Here is a 16,757-nt window from a genome sequence, read left to right as displayed (position 1 = left end):
TTATAAGATCTACTCTAAAATATTAGATTTAGTTATTTTTAGTAAATAAGAAGTATACTTTTAGTAATATTTTCGAGAGACGTCTTCTTTAAATCTATATTACTAAATTCTTAACCCTAAAATTATTATATCTCTCTATAATAAGCTAAAGAATATAATATAGCCTATTTTATTATAACTAGCCTTATTTAAAAAAGGCTAGTTAGCTAGTTAAGCCCGCACTACTTATAATAACTAAGGCACTAATAATAAAAAGCGAGGCCGCCTATTTAAAAATAAAAATAAGTTAATATTAACTAAGTTTATAAAAAAGATAAGTTAGCTAAGTTAAAACTAAATATCGAGCTTATCCTAACGATAAATAAAGAGCTAGTTTAGTATTTTTAATAAAAGGAGGATAATAAGGAATTATATAAATAAACGGCTAATATAGCTTAGTATTTAAAAAAAACGGAGTTAATAAAAAGTAGTTTATAATAACAATAAATTATTATAACTACGTTAAAAAAGGTAGTTAAGTAGATATTATTATAATTTACTCTTTATATATCTTAAATATATAATAAAAAGAAGCCTTACTTATTTAAGATTTATAAAAGCTTAAATTATTAGCTTATTTAAAATTTATAAATCTTAAATAGGTAATATAGCGGTTCTAAATGAGTACGTAGGTTATAATAATATTCTTATTTTTAGAAATTTTAAACTAGAGCTTAGGTTAGAGAGGATAGTAAGAATAGCTATATTAATATAATTACCCTTACTACTTTTATAAGGAGGTACTATTTTTTTAAACTAATTAAAAAGTAAAATAGCGACGCCCGTATAAGAGTAACGCCCGTATATTAATTTACGACGCCCGTATATTAATTCCCTTATAATAATAAATTATTATTAATAATTATAAAAAGGAAATCTATATTATTTACTTTTTTTTTAAATTCGTTAAAGCGATTATACGCCCTATTAATTTATACTTAGTTTTATAATACGAATGTTTTTTTTATAATCGTTATTATTAAGATTTTATATAGTTTTTATAATTATAACTATACTAATAATACCCCTTATTTATAAAGGAATTTATTAACTACTTTTATAATTCCTAGGCTTACGCTTATAAACTATTTATTTAGTTAATAACTAAAGTTATTTATAATTTTATAAAATAGGAGTTACCCCTATAGCCCCTTTTTTTTATAAACCTTAGTTAAATAGATTAATACTATATTAATTTACTTATTATTAAGCTAATTTATAATTCTATATATTTACGTTTCTTAATAATCTAAGTTAATATTTATTTACTTATAAAGGATTAGGATTCTATTTAGGATTAGGTTTTATTTTCTTTTTTTTTATTTTAATTTACTAAAAGTCGTACTCTAGCTTATACCCGTATTAATAATTATTAATATATTTAATTTTAATAAGGATATATTTAATCCGCGCGCTAATTATAATAAATCCGTACTTTTATTACTTAACGAATTTATTAGGGTTTAAGAAATTTCTATTTTTTTTTACTATCTCGCTATTACTCTCGTTTTTATGATTTTTAATAATTATTACTACCCTTTTAAATTACTAACTATTATACTTATTAAGATCCTTTTTTTTATTTAATATAAAAGGGTAGGTTTTAGTAGTTCTTTTTTTTAATAATAGTAATAAACGTTTATATTATTATAAAAAAATATAATAATTAGTTTTAGGATTTTTATTAATTATTAATTTCCGCTATTCTATATATTTTTAGCTTCTTAAGCCTCGTGCTCTTTATAATTTTTAAATAGCCTCTTTTTTTAATTAACCTTTTTTAAAGTAATATTTTATAAAAATAGTTAAAAATAAATACTAAGTAGCTCGTAAAAGAGCTAGATAGGTTATTAAGTACGGTTAGTAAGGTTAAGCCCTTTTTTTTATAAAATCGTAAGTTTTAAAAACTTATTAAAAGTACTACTTATTATTTATATTTGGTAAAGTTAAATATTTTAAAGGTCTTTTTTTTTATAGCTTCTTAGTACTCTATTTTATATTTTTTAAATAGTCTTTTTTATAGTTTAATTATAGTTAGGTAATTATCGCTTATTAACGATCCTTTTTATTATTTAGTTAATTTTTTAAAATTAATAATCTCGTATTAGGAATTAGTATAAAAAAGAGCTCTTTAGCGGCCTTTTAGAAAATTCTTTTTTTTTTTTTTAAAAACTATATTTTTTTAGCCTTTTTTTAAGCTAATAGTAACTATAATAAGAGGTTATAAAACTACTTTAGGGTAGTTACTTTTTTTTTAAATTAATTTTTAAGATTTATAATATTTTTAACTTAATATTATTAAAACTTTTAAACTCTTTTTTCTTTTATTAAACCGTCCCTTATACTATATTCTTAAGTAATACTTAGGGGGTAATTAAGGGAGCTATAAAGAGGTTATTTAAATTATAAACTTAAAGTCGTATTTATAAAATCTTCGTAATAATAAACTTTTTTATATATTATAAATCTCTTAGCTTAATAACTCTTATATACTTCTTATTACACTAATTAAAAATATTTACGTTTAGAAATCCTTTTTTTTAATTATATAATACTTTTTTATATTATATTATTAAGCTTACCCGTTATGCTAATTAATTAAGTAAGTAATTACTACGTAAGTATTTTTTTTTACTAATTTAACTAGTTAATTTTTAATTACGGGCTAGTTATAGAAAAGTTATTTAGTAAAAAAGCTACTTAAAGTAATAGTAAAAGTCTAATTATTTAAATAGTTTTATTAATTAACGTAGTTTAATATAATAAATATCGACCTCTTATAAATAATAAAGGGCTATAATTACTTAATTCTATATAATATTTAAAAATTACTTCTTTTTTTATTTATTTTTATAAAATTAATTAATACGAATTTCTTATTTTATATAATATTAAAAAGTCGTCTTTTTTACGTAATAAAATATTTTATTAATTTATAATAATAGAATTTAATTATTAATTAGTATTAATATCCTTATTATAAAGTAATTAGTTCGAACCGTAGTTAATAAAAAAATTAATTAAATTATATAAATATTTACGTAGTAAGTATAAAAAGGAGGTTCTAACTATAAGTTAGGCTAGCTATAATAATCGGAAATAGGGCCCCTAATTAGCCCCTATGTAGTCGGCTATATGCCGCGGTCGAATTGGACTTCTAATCCAACACCTCCCTAACATAGGTTATTCGTTAGCAGTACAGGGAGAATATGCAACCGGGACTTGGGTAATTGACTCATTTCCCCTGGATAAATAAGTCGATAGTTCGTGCTGTTGGATAAGTATAAGTGGTTCGCATGGGGCCATACCTGTCAAAACCGGAAATCCTAGGTCCACGATTACCTGCACCATGATAATGGACCTCCGCGCATATGTCATAAAGAATTAATGCGAAATCGGAAGTCATAGCGGGTTCGGAATCAAATACAATTTCGACGTATAACTCCGCAGACCTTGCTCGGGTTCAACCCGATGCCAAGTCCGCGGAATCTCACCTTTGTTGTTCGCAACGGAGTCCGCAATGCGAATGCGCAACCGACATTGCGACCGTGCGGGAGAACTACACCAGAACAAGTCACTTCATATGCGCACATCGGCGCAGCTTTGTATGGTTGAAATGGAGATCTGTGGAGCTGAGATCCGGGATCTCAACGCACGCTCTCAAATCCGATGAACCGCTGGTAGCGATCGGGTTCGTAACGTTTCTACATGACTATAGAGTACAATGCTAGCTTCATACTAACCACTGCAGAGATAGACATACCAAGACTTTTGGATATTGAGGCTGGTGTATGCATGTTTATTATACTTTCGTCAATTTCAAGATAGTAACCCCATTATAGGCATCACCAGGGCCGGTGAACTGTATAAATATGGAAGGCAACTCGCGATGCCAGAAGTTGGTTTGGAAGGACAATAGCCTCGACTGAAACTTTCAATCCCTACAGAAAATCTCGCTCCTGATAACACGATGCTTCTCTCTTTGTTTTTGCCGTTTCTAGCAGATGTCGGGACAGTAACTGCTCAATCAGCTTCGACCCAAGACGTCTGCAATACCTTGAGCAAGCTGTACTCTGATTCCACTATTCTTCCGGGCACAAGTCGATATGACTTTGAAAACACCTATATGAACCACTTCAACTCAGAAACTGGTAGTATTATGCTTACACTCGACTCTAGACTCGTGGACATCCACCGCATGGCTTGGGCCCGCTTGCGTATTTGCCCCGTCCTCTGCGGAAGACGTCTCGATTGCGGTCAAGCTGTTCACCAAAGCAAACGTACCGTTTGCAGTCAGAGCCGGTGGCGGCATGACTGTCGATAATGCGGCAAACATTGGTCCAGAAGGCATCCTGATATCCAGCACGAACATGATTATGATGGATATCAATGATGACCATAGCCTGGTGTCGGTGGGACCTGGTATCCGCTGGCCACAGTTCTATGCTTACCTCGACAACTTTAATCGGACCGTCGACGGCATTCGTCTTGGGAATGTTGGTGTCGTTGGCCTGCTACTCGGTGGCGGAATCGGATTCTTCTCTTACGAGCATGGCTCTGTGTCTACCGAGGTTCAGGCTTTCCAGGTACCACCCCTGCCTTGAAATCTGATAAGAATCTGGAAGCTGACTTCTCCAAGTGTGTACTTGCAAATGGAAATATTGTCGAGGCCAGTCTTACGGAGAACTCGGATCTCTTCTGGGCGCTGCGAGGTGGTGGAAATAACTTCTGCATCGTGACACGGGCCGACCTCCGTACCCTCAATGTTTCTGCTATTGACATCGGCTCCGTGTCCTATGGAACAGAAAGTCAGACAGAGTACTTGAAAAGTATGGTGGACTTTGCGCATTACGCAGACTTTGACCCCAAGACTGCCGTGGAGGGCCAGATTCGCTGGAGCCCTTCGACCAACCCGCAGAAGACTTTTGACGCCTTCATCTTCCACAGTGGAGAAGACCTTCAAGCCGGCCCTCAGAACTTCACTGCTTCCGGCCTGATTAATTTGACGGCACCAGTTCTCCCGGTCACTGGAGGAGAAGTAGTCCGCCAGACAATGGGAACATGGTCCAACGCCGTCGATTATGCCTCTGATGCCGGCAGGAGGCAGCTGTGGCACTCAGTCTCTATACCCGCAGATGCTGATCTCTTTAATATTTTCGTCGACTCGTACTTCAACGGTATCGCCGAGCTTGACAACATTCCGGGCTTCTTCACAGCCCTGGCCATCATGCCTATCACCAAGAGTCTTCTAGAGAAGAGTGAGGACAACGGCGGGAACCCTCTCGTGACTCCAGGCCAGGAATACCAGCCTCAGATGTGGTTGGTCGAGAGCGCTTCATGGCCCGACGCCGAGGACGATAAGACGGTCTTCGATGCTCACCAGAAAGCGAACGAGGACATCAAAAAGAATATTCGCGCTGCCGGTTCCGATCTTCTTCCTTTTGTTTTCCTCAGCGCCGCGCAGAAGACCCAGAGCAATGATGTCTTTCCTGGCTATGGTGAGGGAAACTGGCAGAAGATGAAGGAAATCAGGGCGAAGTATGACCCGAACCTTGTCTTCACAAAGCTGGTGCCTGGAGGTGCCAAGGTTGAGTCTTAGGGATCTTAGGAACCATTTCAATGGCTCAGTCTTACATACTGACTTGCGTTATGTAAATTATTGAGACATCTACCAAATATGTGTACAATTAGACTTTCCTAGCTACCCGAGGCCGGTGACAGGCATGCTCTTGTCTTCTGTATAAAAATCTACTTAACCAAGAAATCACTGAATGCCGTATTGGCTATTCACTTATCGCATTCAAACAAATGCTGACTACTGATTTTGCCTGATATTATGCAGTCATATTAACAGGAAGACGTACAAGTACGAGAGCGGTTTCACCGAGGGCGATGACAACGATCGAGGGTCGAACTTGGGGCAAGCGACCGAAAGATCAACTCAGTGAAGGGTAGAATCTATGCCATCCTTGTGTTGACAGTATGTCGCCGACAGGATCGGGGCAAAGGCGAAGGTCCCAACTGAAGCCGTCGGCTATTCGCGAACAGCTTTCCAACTCAGAGGCAATACTTAGGTAGCCTGGACCAGTTGGCTGTTTCGAATTACTGATCACATAATCAACGTGCTTATTGGGTCCCACACCCGGGGATCAAGGCGGGGCATCTTGCGAGACGAACAAAGCGCGAGAGTTGGAAACTACAATATTGTTTGGCTTCAATTGAATCTGCTCGAGAAGATCATCGATCAAACAAACGGAGAGACAGGAAATGCGAGATAATTCGATTTAGAAAACTGAATTAAGCCTCCGAGACCCCGTTCGAGATCGCTGGTGACTCATTGCATTCACCGAGTGGGTGCCGATAGATGCCCTGATCTTAGTCTTGAATACATTTGTAAGCAGTCAGGTCGTCACTCATTGCTAAACTCGCTCATTTCTAGACTCTATTTAGAGCGCACGCGTGATTCAACCTAACCCTGCGTTGAACTTGATTGTATTACGATAACATCACTTGACAATGTCTACCAGCCCAACTTCTACCCGCATCGTCATAACTCCCGAGAACACAGGTCTTTGGGCAGTCCGGCAGAGCGATGAGGCAGCAAAGCGAACTAGCGAGCTACTAGAGAAAGACTTGAATGTAAGAGGGGGAACTATCCAGACCCGAAAGAAGAGTTCGATCAACTGCTAACTCATCTTCACCAGCTGCATCATGTCTTTCTCAACCGATCCGGTTTCCATGACCACGTTAGTCGGGCCCGGACAGAAAGAAGGGAGGCGAAGATTCTAACAGCTCAACCAGATGCTTCACCATATTCTCGCGCTCTACGGCACCGGAGCCAACGAGGTTCAAATCCAGAAGGCATTCGACCTGCGCCACGACCTTCAACGCCCCGTCGAGCCTCGCCATGATGAGGTTGTCTCCGAACTCCTGGCTGACTGGAGCTCCGCACACAAGTATCTTGGGAAGGATGAATATTACCCGGATTTCCTCGCATACTTCCAGCGTAAGATTGAAGCCGACGGTTACGAACAGGTCGTTCGTGAAACACTGCTCAAGCGCGACGCTGCCTCCAACAACATGCTTCTTCGCCTGCACGGCGGTGTTCTACACTCTCTGATACAGCTCATGCATGGTCTTGAATGGAAGCAGCCTACGATTGTCGCAGAGGGTCTTGCACAGACTGCGGTTCACGGGACTAGTTCGCTTGACGACCTTCTGCTGCCGAGCGAAGCCGCCATTGAGCAGAGCGCGCAACACACGCGGATGCCAACCATCCTTGATTTGTTCGAGGAAGTGCGGACGTCGTCTGCTTTGAAGGGTGCTGCGCGATTCCAAGATGATAGCAAGATCAGGGATGGAATTCTACAGAGAGCTAAGGAGCCAATGCTTGAGATTCTGCGCAAAGTGCGTGTCTTGGATGACGAGCTAGAGGAAAGGACGGCAGAGATGTTCCACGCCATCATTCTTGTCGCTTCTAGTGCGGCTATTCACCCGACTAAGCACGTCAAATACGACTTCTTCCTCATGTAAGTTTCTCCCCCAGTAGCAGTGGGTCGACAAGACCTGACGTTTCCTAGGCACCATGTAAACTCTGCAGTGTTTTACCTGACGACGCTGTCTCAACCATGGCTATCACGCGAGGACAAGAGGCGCCTTCTTGAGTGGAAGATCCGCATGGACCTGATTGAATACACAGCCCGAGGACGAACCCCGATAGATGTAGGACTTATCACATCGTGTGAACCTAAGGTTCCAGGTGAAACCTCAATCAGAGGCAAGTTCATGAATCTTTTAATTTGGATTGAACACTGACACATATCCAGCGATCGGTAACCGATTGCAAGACTTTGGTGACGACGGGCATGGCATCAAGCAGGCGAGGGCAACAGCGCTTTGCCACGAGCTACTCAAGTCTTACGAGGACAAGGCCTGGAACCAACTGAAAGGTGATGATGTGTGGAGAAAGATTCAGCATATGGTTGTGGACGCCCTTGAGGCTCCTGGTGCACTTTATGCGCGGTCGACTGGGTATGAGGAGGCCTGGGTGGACATGCCACCCAAGTCGGCACTGCGCCGATCTGACGAAGAATTGCGTGCTCTGCAAACGGGGAGTGGTGCTTCAGCTGTTGCATTAGCGTCTTCATGAGCTGGATATACACAATTTGATGAGACTTCGTGGGTATTTCTCCTTCCAAATATCCGAAGCGTCTTGGAGATAGCCACTACGGTAACTAGACAAACGAGCGTTGGATTCTTTACTTGATGATTGTAATGATTAACTATTCTTTCATGATGAGATCTTCAACCGCAGGAGTCTAAATGGAAAGGCGTCACTGTTGTAACTTCAGGGCAGCTCGAGTGACGGCTTCGAGATACGCCGTGGCGGGCATGTTGGCAGAGTCGCATATTACGCGACACTTGACCAGAAAGTCTAAGCGCTAACTACGTTCCACAGTTGAAATGGCTCGAACGGCAGTGTGTTTGGCCGCAATTGAATATCGACAAGCTGTATAGATCGTCATCGACAGTCCACCCCAGCCAAAGTGGTGACTGGTAGCATCACTGAGATAGGGTCTTCCAGTAACAGTAGTTGCATACGCTGTTGCAGGGTAGGAGCTAGGGTTCCCGGCGCAGTTATTCATCACGGCACTAATGTAGCATCCGCAGGCTTGTACATCAGGTTTTGTTCGAGGGCTGAGTCGCCGTGATGACGAGACAGAAGACCTCCAGTAGCTTTCTCTGTTGTGAATCACAAGCAGTGGCTTCCGGCGTCGACTTGTTGAGGAACCTATGATAGAATGCGTCGTGATCCTCCAGCTAGTTCCCCACCGTTTCGTCTGCGATACATCTTCGGCAAGTTAGTCGAGGCCAGATCGTTCAGAATTAGGGATAAATGTTGATTGTCCTTTGAAAGTAAGTTCCCATAACTGGTTCACCGTTTCTACGCCAGGAAATGTGCCAGCTATCCCGACTACCGCGACTTCATGTGATGGGAAGTCTGCAAAAATGCGGCTATCTTAGAGTTTGCACCAATTGGTATACATCCACTGACTTTATGACGCAGCCAATTTGAGCCGAGTCTGTGAAAGTTCCATGCACTGGCAGATGGCGGCAGCTTGAGAACTGGACATCGAGGAATGGGCCCAAAGATAAAAGCAGGTGTTGTGAGATGCCTGATACCCCCGGGCAAGTTCGACCTGGCGGTCGTGTTGTCCAGAGTTTGTCGAACGAGGTCGTCCCCAGTGACAAATTGACCATCAACCGAGGACCTCACTGAGGCGTATAGCTGGTCTGGGAGCCACAGATCTGGCGCATCATCATCGAGTACCTAAACAAGCTGTTCAACTTTGGTGATGTAAGTGGAAAAATGATACTATCCATGTATTGACGCATCAACAACGAGGCCGACTCGCGTATTTAACGACAAGTCACAACTACGGTCTACGTCGTGAGGTATATCAAGGTCCCCAACTCGGTCGTGGTCTCCTCCCCTTCGAGGCTGAGGGAACTCACGAGTTGATATATACCGCCATAGTCGCCATCAAGATCTCGGAGAAGTCCCCGGTCAAGCGCTCTTACCAGTCGTTTCATGAACAAGACCATCGAGGTACCTTGAGGCGTCTTCCTGCCTTCTTCTGCTTCAAGTCCCTCCACAGACGAGAAGCAGCTTTGCGGAAGCGTGAGAACACCAGCCAAGTAATACCATGCCAGCGCGCGATCTCTGTAGAGTAGGGCCATGTCGCCTTTCTGCGGATCATGAATAGTATCACTTAGCGTCGCGCGCCACCCAGAGTAGAGGACCGCAAGCGCACTACGAATCTCCTGCGCCCGCCCATGGAAGAAAAGTTCTAGCGCAGTAGAATTGGCCGTTTGGCGTCGTCCGAGTTCGTACTGCGTTTTTGCCTGCCACGCGTGGAGGAGAATCCCGTGCGTAACAGCGAACTTTCCCATGAGCGTCTGCGGCATATGCTCTTGATCGGCCAGGCCGCGGAGGACAAGTTCCATGACTACGGAGAAGACGGGTGTGCGCCGCTGCTGGTGCCCGCCGGCGTTCCTGAGGCGGCGCCATTCCGCTTCGTTGGGCGCTTGGAACAGCACCTCGGGCTCGGGTAAGTGCAGCTGCATCTCGCATGTCAGGATATGAGGTACTCCCCCTTTTAAGACGCTTCGGAGACAATTCAGGGCGTACAAGGCGAAAGCCAGCCTTCGGAAGTTCTCTACATCTACCCAGTCTACCCACTGTGGGTCGGGATCAAGTTTTTTCAACCGGGAGCCGTTAAAGATGCGCGCGCGGCGAGCTAGAGAAACAATGTCCTCAAAGGGAATGACACTGCCTGCGCAATGGGTAGCGTTCATTGGATTCTCGAGCATGACCAGAAGCCAACAGGCCTGTAGCGTAGATACCGACGGCTCTTCTGCATTTTCGAGGGCCTGATCATGCTTCAACTCGGCAGTTGGTCTCAAGTATGAGAATGCATGAGGAGCAATTTTGACGAGTCTTGACATACCTTGTCATTCTTGATTACAAACCGGTACGCCGCCACCAGCAAGCTTTGGAATTGTCGCGACTGCAAGCCTAGGAAAGGCGTATATGCCGCCGTAAAAAGAGACATTGCTAGCACGATCGACGTCGAGGCGGATCCGATACTGAAGGATGGCAGGTGTGCCACCGGGGTCTTGTGGTGGTGGCGAACAAAGTAGGTGTTCAAGATCATGCCCATGCTCTGCGTCTTGAAGAGACTGTGGATCCCCGGCACGTCCTTGCAGGCTGTAGAGAGGAAGTCAACGATCACCGTGCGGCGGTGTTCTAACGGATCCAGCTGAAGGAGACTTAATCCAAGAGGGGCGAGACCCGGCTCGACAGACGTCCGTCGCGGGTAGATGGATGCCAGCTCATCATGGGGGCTCGTTACGCCGACGCTTTCGACAGGAGGTTCACTCGCCGTTGCATTTGGGCCGAGTGTGACCTCGCCGGGTGCCTTCCAAAGCGTTTCCGGCCCACCCGTTGTCCATGAAAAGGTAGAAAGTACGTCGAACGGCTCGTCCGTTGCAGCAAATGGGTCAATGGTGGGTATCCAATGTTGTTCAGACATGTCATCCATAGACAAGTTGAGAGAAAAGAGGGTGCCTTGGACATTGCTTGCCGGGCCCGGGCTTTGCGCTGGAAACGGCTCAGAGACAGAGGCAGAGGAAGAGGCAGAACGCGCGCTCGTCTGCCCCACAGATGCTGATGTCTCTCTGGAGGTCAACAGCTGATCAGAAGCTGGGGACGTTGCTGATGCCTTGCTGCTCAAGCATGCTGATCGAGAGCCGTTATCCTGGGCCCCCGGCTGAGCAGCGTCCTCCGTAGCATGCCGAAGCATCCGACAATGCGCAAAGACGCACCTTGAGGGGGTTTGAGAACACCGGCTGCAAGGCTGTTGTCCATCGCATCTAGTCTTGCGATCCCGACATGGATTGCAGGCTCGGTTCAGGGGGCGAACTGCGGAACGGGCCCCTGGAACGGCCCGGCTGCAGGTGCTGAGGTGCCGGTTCAGGACGTCCCTTGAAGTTCGCTTTAGTTTGTGGCTTGATTGAACAGCTTGAGAGCGAGAGGGTGAGGGAGAGAAATATTTTGTCACGATGACTTGGCTTACCGACGTCCAAACGAGGTACCGCAAAATTCGCACACCCATTGCTTGGCGCCCCCGTGTGAGGCGAGATGCCGCTGAAGGTGTGCTAAGCGGGTAAACGTCTTGTTGCAGACGCGGCATTTGTTGGAGGCCGGGATGCATTCGGCACGAAGACTGTTGCCCTTTTCATTGTCAAGCTCTGCCCTCTGGACCACGACACTTGGAGCAGGAAGATCATGCGATTTCATGGCTCGAAATGGCCCACGGCTTAAGGAACTAGGAAGGCATAAAGATGTTGGAATGTAGAGAAGGAATCGGCAGACGGGCTAGAGGGGCCCGCGGAGCACTAGGGGACCTATTCCAGGATCAAACGAAAAGGATTCACAGGCGTTCAAAAAAGCTGTTATGACCCTCGATGGGATGAATAATCATCACATCTGTACGACAAGCCCTAGTAGACATTTGCAGAGACATTCGTAGAAACATCTGCAGATTCACTGCTGGGTGGGCACTATACCGCTTTATTTCACTGTCTTCTCATCAAAATGACTCAAAGCCCACTTACCGTCTGAAGGTTACTCGGGTTTGCCCGCAGTTGCAATCTGCAAGGGAGCCGGCCTGGTTCCGAGTGGACGAATTGGCCAGTGGGGTAGTAGACGCAGGGCAATCCGCGATTGTTCGACAACTGTGACCCCACGAAGATCAGAACAAGGCGATTACTCGGGCTGCATCGGGTCTGCATCGTATGAAGAAGACCCAGGTAGCGACAGTTGTGGGCGGGCAGCATCAGGCATCTAGCTGCGGCGACATTGGAACTCACGGGGAGTGGCTTGGTCAATCTAGCTTCGAGAGTCCGGGTACGGCCGGGCGCGCTCGGCCGAAGTAGTGCGGCCGACCGGTATTCGGGTTCGGGATCCGGAGCTGACTTACATGTTGCAGATGTCCCAGGCAAGACTTTCGCCCAATTCTACTTTCGTCAGTCATGCTACCTACAAATTGGAAAGAAGGATCAGAGCAATCATGTCAAATAGTTTACAAGTACCAGCTGTCACGAGGAAGAACAAGAGTGACTTGCGAGGTAATGTCTACCTCAACTTAGGTATGGAACCCCGGGGGATATATTGTCCATATTGACGGGACCGAGACCTGTGTTCCATGTCCGAGATACTACATGTACCATCTCCGTCGCGGGGGTTTCGGACGGCGGGTAAATGACACGTCAAGACCTATCTCATTTTTCTCATGCTACACATCAGCGATGCGACCTTCTAAGTTAATTCCAGAATGTGGGTAAATTCCGAACGCGAATGATAAGTGATGGAACTCACCCACAACTCCACACGGGATTCTACCTATATACATAGTAATCAATCGACACTTGTGGATGGCGAGAACGAAAGGGTGCAACTCAGCAAAGCACATCATCAGCAGCCTCAGTGCAACTCCTTTAACAGGACGACTTTACTTCTCCAGCGTTGGATCTCATTCCAACATAATGGCGGAATCTATCGAAGCAGACTACCTCGTCGTCGGCGCAGGCGGAATGGGAATGGCCTTCGTCGATACCTTGCTCTCGGATACCAAAGCTACTGTGGCCCTCGTCGATCGCTATAGCCGCCCCGGAGGTCATTGGACTACGGCCTACTCTTTTGTGAGGCTGCACCAGCCCTCCGCCTTCTATGGAGTCAACTCTAAGAAGTTGGGCAGCGGCTTCATTGACCAAGTCGGCTGGAATAAAGGCCTACATGAGCTGGCTACCAGCGATGAGGTCCTGGCATACTACGACCAGGTCTTGAACCAGCACTTCCTACCGTCTGGACGAGTCCAGTACTTCCCCAACTGCAATTATGAAGGCGGCGGCAAGTTCATCTCCATGATCTCAGGCAAGAGTTTCCAATTAGCTGGCAATTCCACCCGGATTGTGGACTCCACGTACATGCGCGTCAAGGTGCCATCCATGGGCCCTCCGTCGTACCAAGTGGCCTCTGACGTCTCTTTTGTGACGCCGAACTCACTATCGAGGATATCGCAACCCTTCGCCAACTTTACCATCGTCGGCGCCGGCAAGACGGGCATCGACACTTGCCTATGGCTGCTTTCGCGAGGAGTCGACGTCTCGAAGTTGACGTGGATCATGCCACGGGACTCGTGGCTTTTTGACCGCAGCGAGAGTCAGCCAGGCGCCGAGTTTGCCACGAGGAGCCTCAGTTGTTTCCCTGACCAGATGGAGGCCATCATGGCGGCGACATCTGTGAGCGATCTGTTGATTAGGCTGGAAGGAAGAGGACATCTCATGCGTATCAGCGACGACGTCTGGCCAACTATGTTCCGCTGTGCCTCCGTGTCGGTGGCTGAGCTCGAGCAGCTGAAGAAGATCACGAACATTATCCGCCAGGGCCGAGTTGTCAGCATCGGGCTTAACGAGGTGAAGTTCGACAATGGGTTCAGCTACCAGCCGCAGCCAAACACCCTCTTTGTCGACTGCACGGCGGACGGACTGGAGAAGCGCGAGGCAGTCCCTGTCTTCAACGGAAATCTGATCACGTTACAGGCTGTCCGTAAATGCCAGCAAGTCTTTAGCGCAGCCTTCATCGCCCATGTCGAGACAGCTTACAGCGACGATGAAACCAAGAACAAGCTTTGCCGCCCCATTCCGCATCCGGATCAGGATTTTGACTGGCTTCTTACCACATACCTCGATTTTCAGAACTCCATGCTATGGCTTGCCCAGCCCAAAACCACAAAGTGGCTTTCTCAGGCTCGTCTGGACTGGATCGGCGCCTTACTGGCATTTCCCCGCACCGGCGACGACGATGACTCCGACTCCTCGATGAAAGAGCAGGCCCCGACCTGGGATATGGCTCCGCAGATCCAAGCGGCGTGTGAGAAACTCAAAGATTTACTTGCTCAGCTTCCGTCGAAAGACGCCGAACGAGTGAAGGGGCAGATCCACGGCGAGTAAATGTGAAAATGTAAGGCAGGTCTCACGAAGCGCCGGATGTCGCGGTGGCTCCCGTCCTCGTCTAAAGCCGTACAGCATGGTGTGCGTCGATGGTAAAGCTCCAAGCGTTAGGATTGTAGCTTGTGGACTTAACCTCGAGTGAAAGCTTGTCATCGTAGACCGCATCACATGTAGATGAAGCATCTCAAAACTAGCCAGTTGCGCTCTCAAGTAGGATAGTTTAATACAGGGCAAGCTGAACTCGCTGCTTTACAATCTTACCAGCTTGCGTCACTACGTAATGCACGGGTTTACAGGATCTCTGGAACGTAGGAAATTCACAGTTGCCATCACACAACAATAGCATGGGTACTCGTAACACCTCGCTCGTCTGTCCCAGGTCAGGTCTGAAACTTTCGAGAACAAGTCAGGGAGTTCAACGTTCAGAGTTTCTCGATCTTGGGTAAACCAAGCTCACACTGTTGACCGATTAAAGACACGATAGCAGACTTTAGTCAAGCTCATTATCACGCACAACAAGAGCTTTCCAAATTGCTGACAACACCTTACTGACGGGATCTAAAGGACGCAAGACGAACAACGAGATGCTATTACTTTAGCTTTCTTTCCCCCGGATCAGAACCCGCCTTTGCAGTAGCTCTTGGCCTTGGGATCCTTGATGCAGACCTCGTTGTATCCCACCCACTATATCATCCAATCATTTGAGGGACGGATCCGTCGAGTTCCTTGCCGGCACAGTCTCTCGCCACAGAGTTATATCGACTTAATAGCGATGAAGAGGAATCGGCGGTGCAGATCTCGTTGGTCATGGAGACGCTGCCCAAAGAAAACTTGTAGCTGAGGCTTGTCATTGTCCGCATGGACTCGTGGCAGTCGATGGTCGCGGATAGCGAGTTGATACAAGCCGTCAAGTGCCATAGGAGAATGCCGACAACGCTCAGCAGTCATCTAAGTCCATCCCATGATCCATATCTATCATTCCCAAACCTCCCACCGTCCAGGATCCTCGTGGACCCCCTTCCATCGCCTCATTTGCCGCTCGACATCTTGCTCGTCAGCGACGACCCCGTCAGCTCGCCGTTGTACACAGGCATCTCGTCCGCGGCCCTCGCATCAGGCGCGATGTTAGCCAGATCGCGCACCGGCATCTCGGCACACAAATCGACCACGCTGCGGGTCGTCATCTTCATCCAGCCAGACCACGGCCTGACTGCTCTATGTCTCCCCCAGGGCGCGGCCGGGGCGCTGTCCGCCTCGGCCAAATCTCCCTCGGCGAAATCAGCCTCGACGCACTTGACCCAGAAGTAGGGGTCCCGGTCGACGCCCTCAAGCACCTCGGCGTCAGCAAGGAGGAACGCACGCTGGTTAGGGCTGTCGTGCATGAGGGGCAGTGACTGGTTATTATCCTTGTCAATAGGGTCGCCGGAGCTGCGACTGGCCACCGCCGCCTGCTTGTAAATCATGCGCACCTCGTCCATGGACTTATCTGCGAGCAGGGCGGCATCGGAGCGGGCGTCGAGGACGAAGAGGGACTTGAGCTGCGCGGCGACGTCTTCCTCGCCGGCCTCAACGTAGCAGTCTATCTCGGAAACAACCTGGGCCCGGATCTTGTCCAGGAGGATACGCCACTGCACGTCGGTGGCCGGGCCGTAGGCGGTGCGGTAGGTGGTGAAGCCCCAGCTGCGGTAGAATTCGCTCACGTCGTCTCCGGCGGTCCACGAGGTGCCCGCCGGGGGGCGAAAATTACTTTTAAGTATTGCGAGTAGTTTGGAGATGGCCATGTTATGTATGTATGTGACTGTGACTGATTTGTGTGTGCTGGATGGGGTTGTGAGTCGGGCAAAGCTTAATCAATGGTGTTGTAGTTGGAATCAGGAGATTGAAATGGTAGTCGTTGCCTGAACGGGAAATGAGACCATGTGGTTTTGTTGGAAGTCGTTGGGACTATTGGTTTCCCCAGTTCCCGTGAGTACTAAGGGATGACGTCGTAAGCGAATTTGTGTGGTTGGTGGCTTCAAGGGAAGGAGGCTGCGGCGAATCGTTGATGATCCCGGCCGAGCTAGAGAGTCAAGGTAAGGTTATCTCAAAGTGAGGCCCAGTATGACTACCTTGTGTGAAGCATCCCGATCCCTGAGTATCAT

The 16,757-nt window shown here is 46.2% G+C and overlaps 5 protein-coding genes across 5 annotated transcripts; 3 read left to right on the top strand and 2 right to left on the bottom strand.

The window, feature by feature from the left end:
- Positions 1 to 4,009: 4,009 nt before the first annotated feature.
- On the top strand, positions 4,010 to 5,638 carry CABS01_00983 (FAD binding domain-containing protein; the record flags this gene model as incomplete). The annotated part of the gene is made up of 3 exons (XM_060534364.1): positions 4,010 to 4,190; positions 4,219 to 4,625; positions 4,679 to 5,638. 3 exons carry the CDS (start codon positions 4,010 to 4,012, stop codon positions 5,636 to 5,638), a joined length of 1,548 nt encoding a protein of 515 aa, XP_060401442.1.
- Positions 5,639 to 6,555: 917 nt separating this feature from the next.
- On the top strand, positions 6,556 to 8,188 carry CABS01_00982 (uncharacterized protein; the record flags this gene model as incomplete). Its single annotated transcript, XM_060534363.1, has 5 exons — positions 6,556 to 6,678; positions 6,744 to 6,785; positions 6,841 to 7,568; positions 7,620 to 7,798; positions 7,866 to 8,188. 5 exons carry the CDS (start codon positions 6,556 to 6,558, stop codon positions 8,186 to 8,188), a joined length of 1,395 nt encoding a protein of 464 aa, XP_060401441.1.
- A 1,295-nt stretch (positions 8,189 to 9,483) lies between these two features.
- Positions 9,484 to 11,902, bottom strand: CABS01_00981 (uncharacterized protein; the record flags this gene model as incomplete). The annotated part of the gene is made up of 3 exons (XM_060534362.1): positions 9,484 to 10,473; positions 10,551 to 11,427; positions 11,679 to 11,902. 3 exons carry the CDS (start codon positions 11,900 to 11,902, stop codon positions 9,484 to 9,486), a joined length of 2,091 nt encoding a protein of 696 aa, XP_060401440.1.
- Positions 11,903 to 13,149: 1,247 nt separating this feature from the next.
- Positions 13,150 to 14,616, top strand: CABS01_00980 (uncharacterized protein; the record flags this gene model as incomplete). The annotated part of the gene is made up of 1 exon (XM_060534361.1): positions 13,150 to 14,616. The coding sequence occupies one exon, from the start codon at positions 13,150 to 13,152 to the stop codon at positions 14,614 to 14,616; it is 1,467 nt and encodes a 488-aa protein (XP_060401439.1).
- A 1,028-nt stretch (positions 14,617 to 15,644) lies between these two features.
- On the bottom strand, positions 15,645 to 16,397 carry CABS01_00979 (uncharacterized protein; the record flags this gene model as incomplete). The annotated part of the gene is made up of 1 exon (XM_060534360.1): positions 15,645 to 16,397. The coding sequence occupies one exon, from the start codon at positions 16,395 to 16,397 to the stop codon at positions 15,645 to 15,647; it is 753 nt and encodes a 250-aa protein (XP_060401438.1).
- Positions 16,398 to 16,757: the final 360 nt, after the last annotated feature.

This window comes from Colletotrichum abscissum (genome assembly GCF_030869225.1).
Source record: "Colletotrichum abscissum strain IMI 504890 chromosome Unknown Scaffold_2.1, whole genome shotgun sequence".
Classification (NCBI taxonomy): domain Eukaryota; kingdom Fungi; phylum Ascomycota; class Sordariomycetes; order Glomerellales; family Glomerellaceae; genus Colletotrichum; species Colletotrichum abscissum.
The sequence above is the reverse complement of the archived record's forward strand: the minus strand, read 5'-3'. Positions and strand labels throughout refer to the sequence as shown.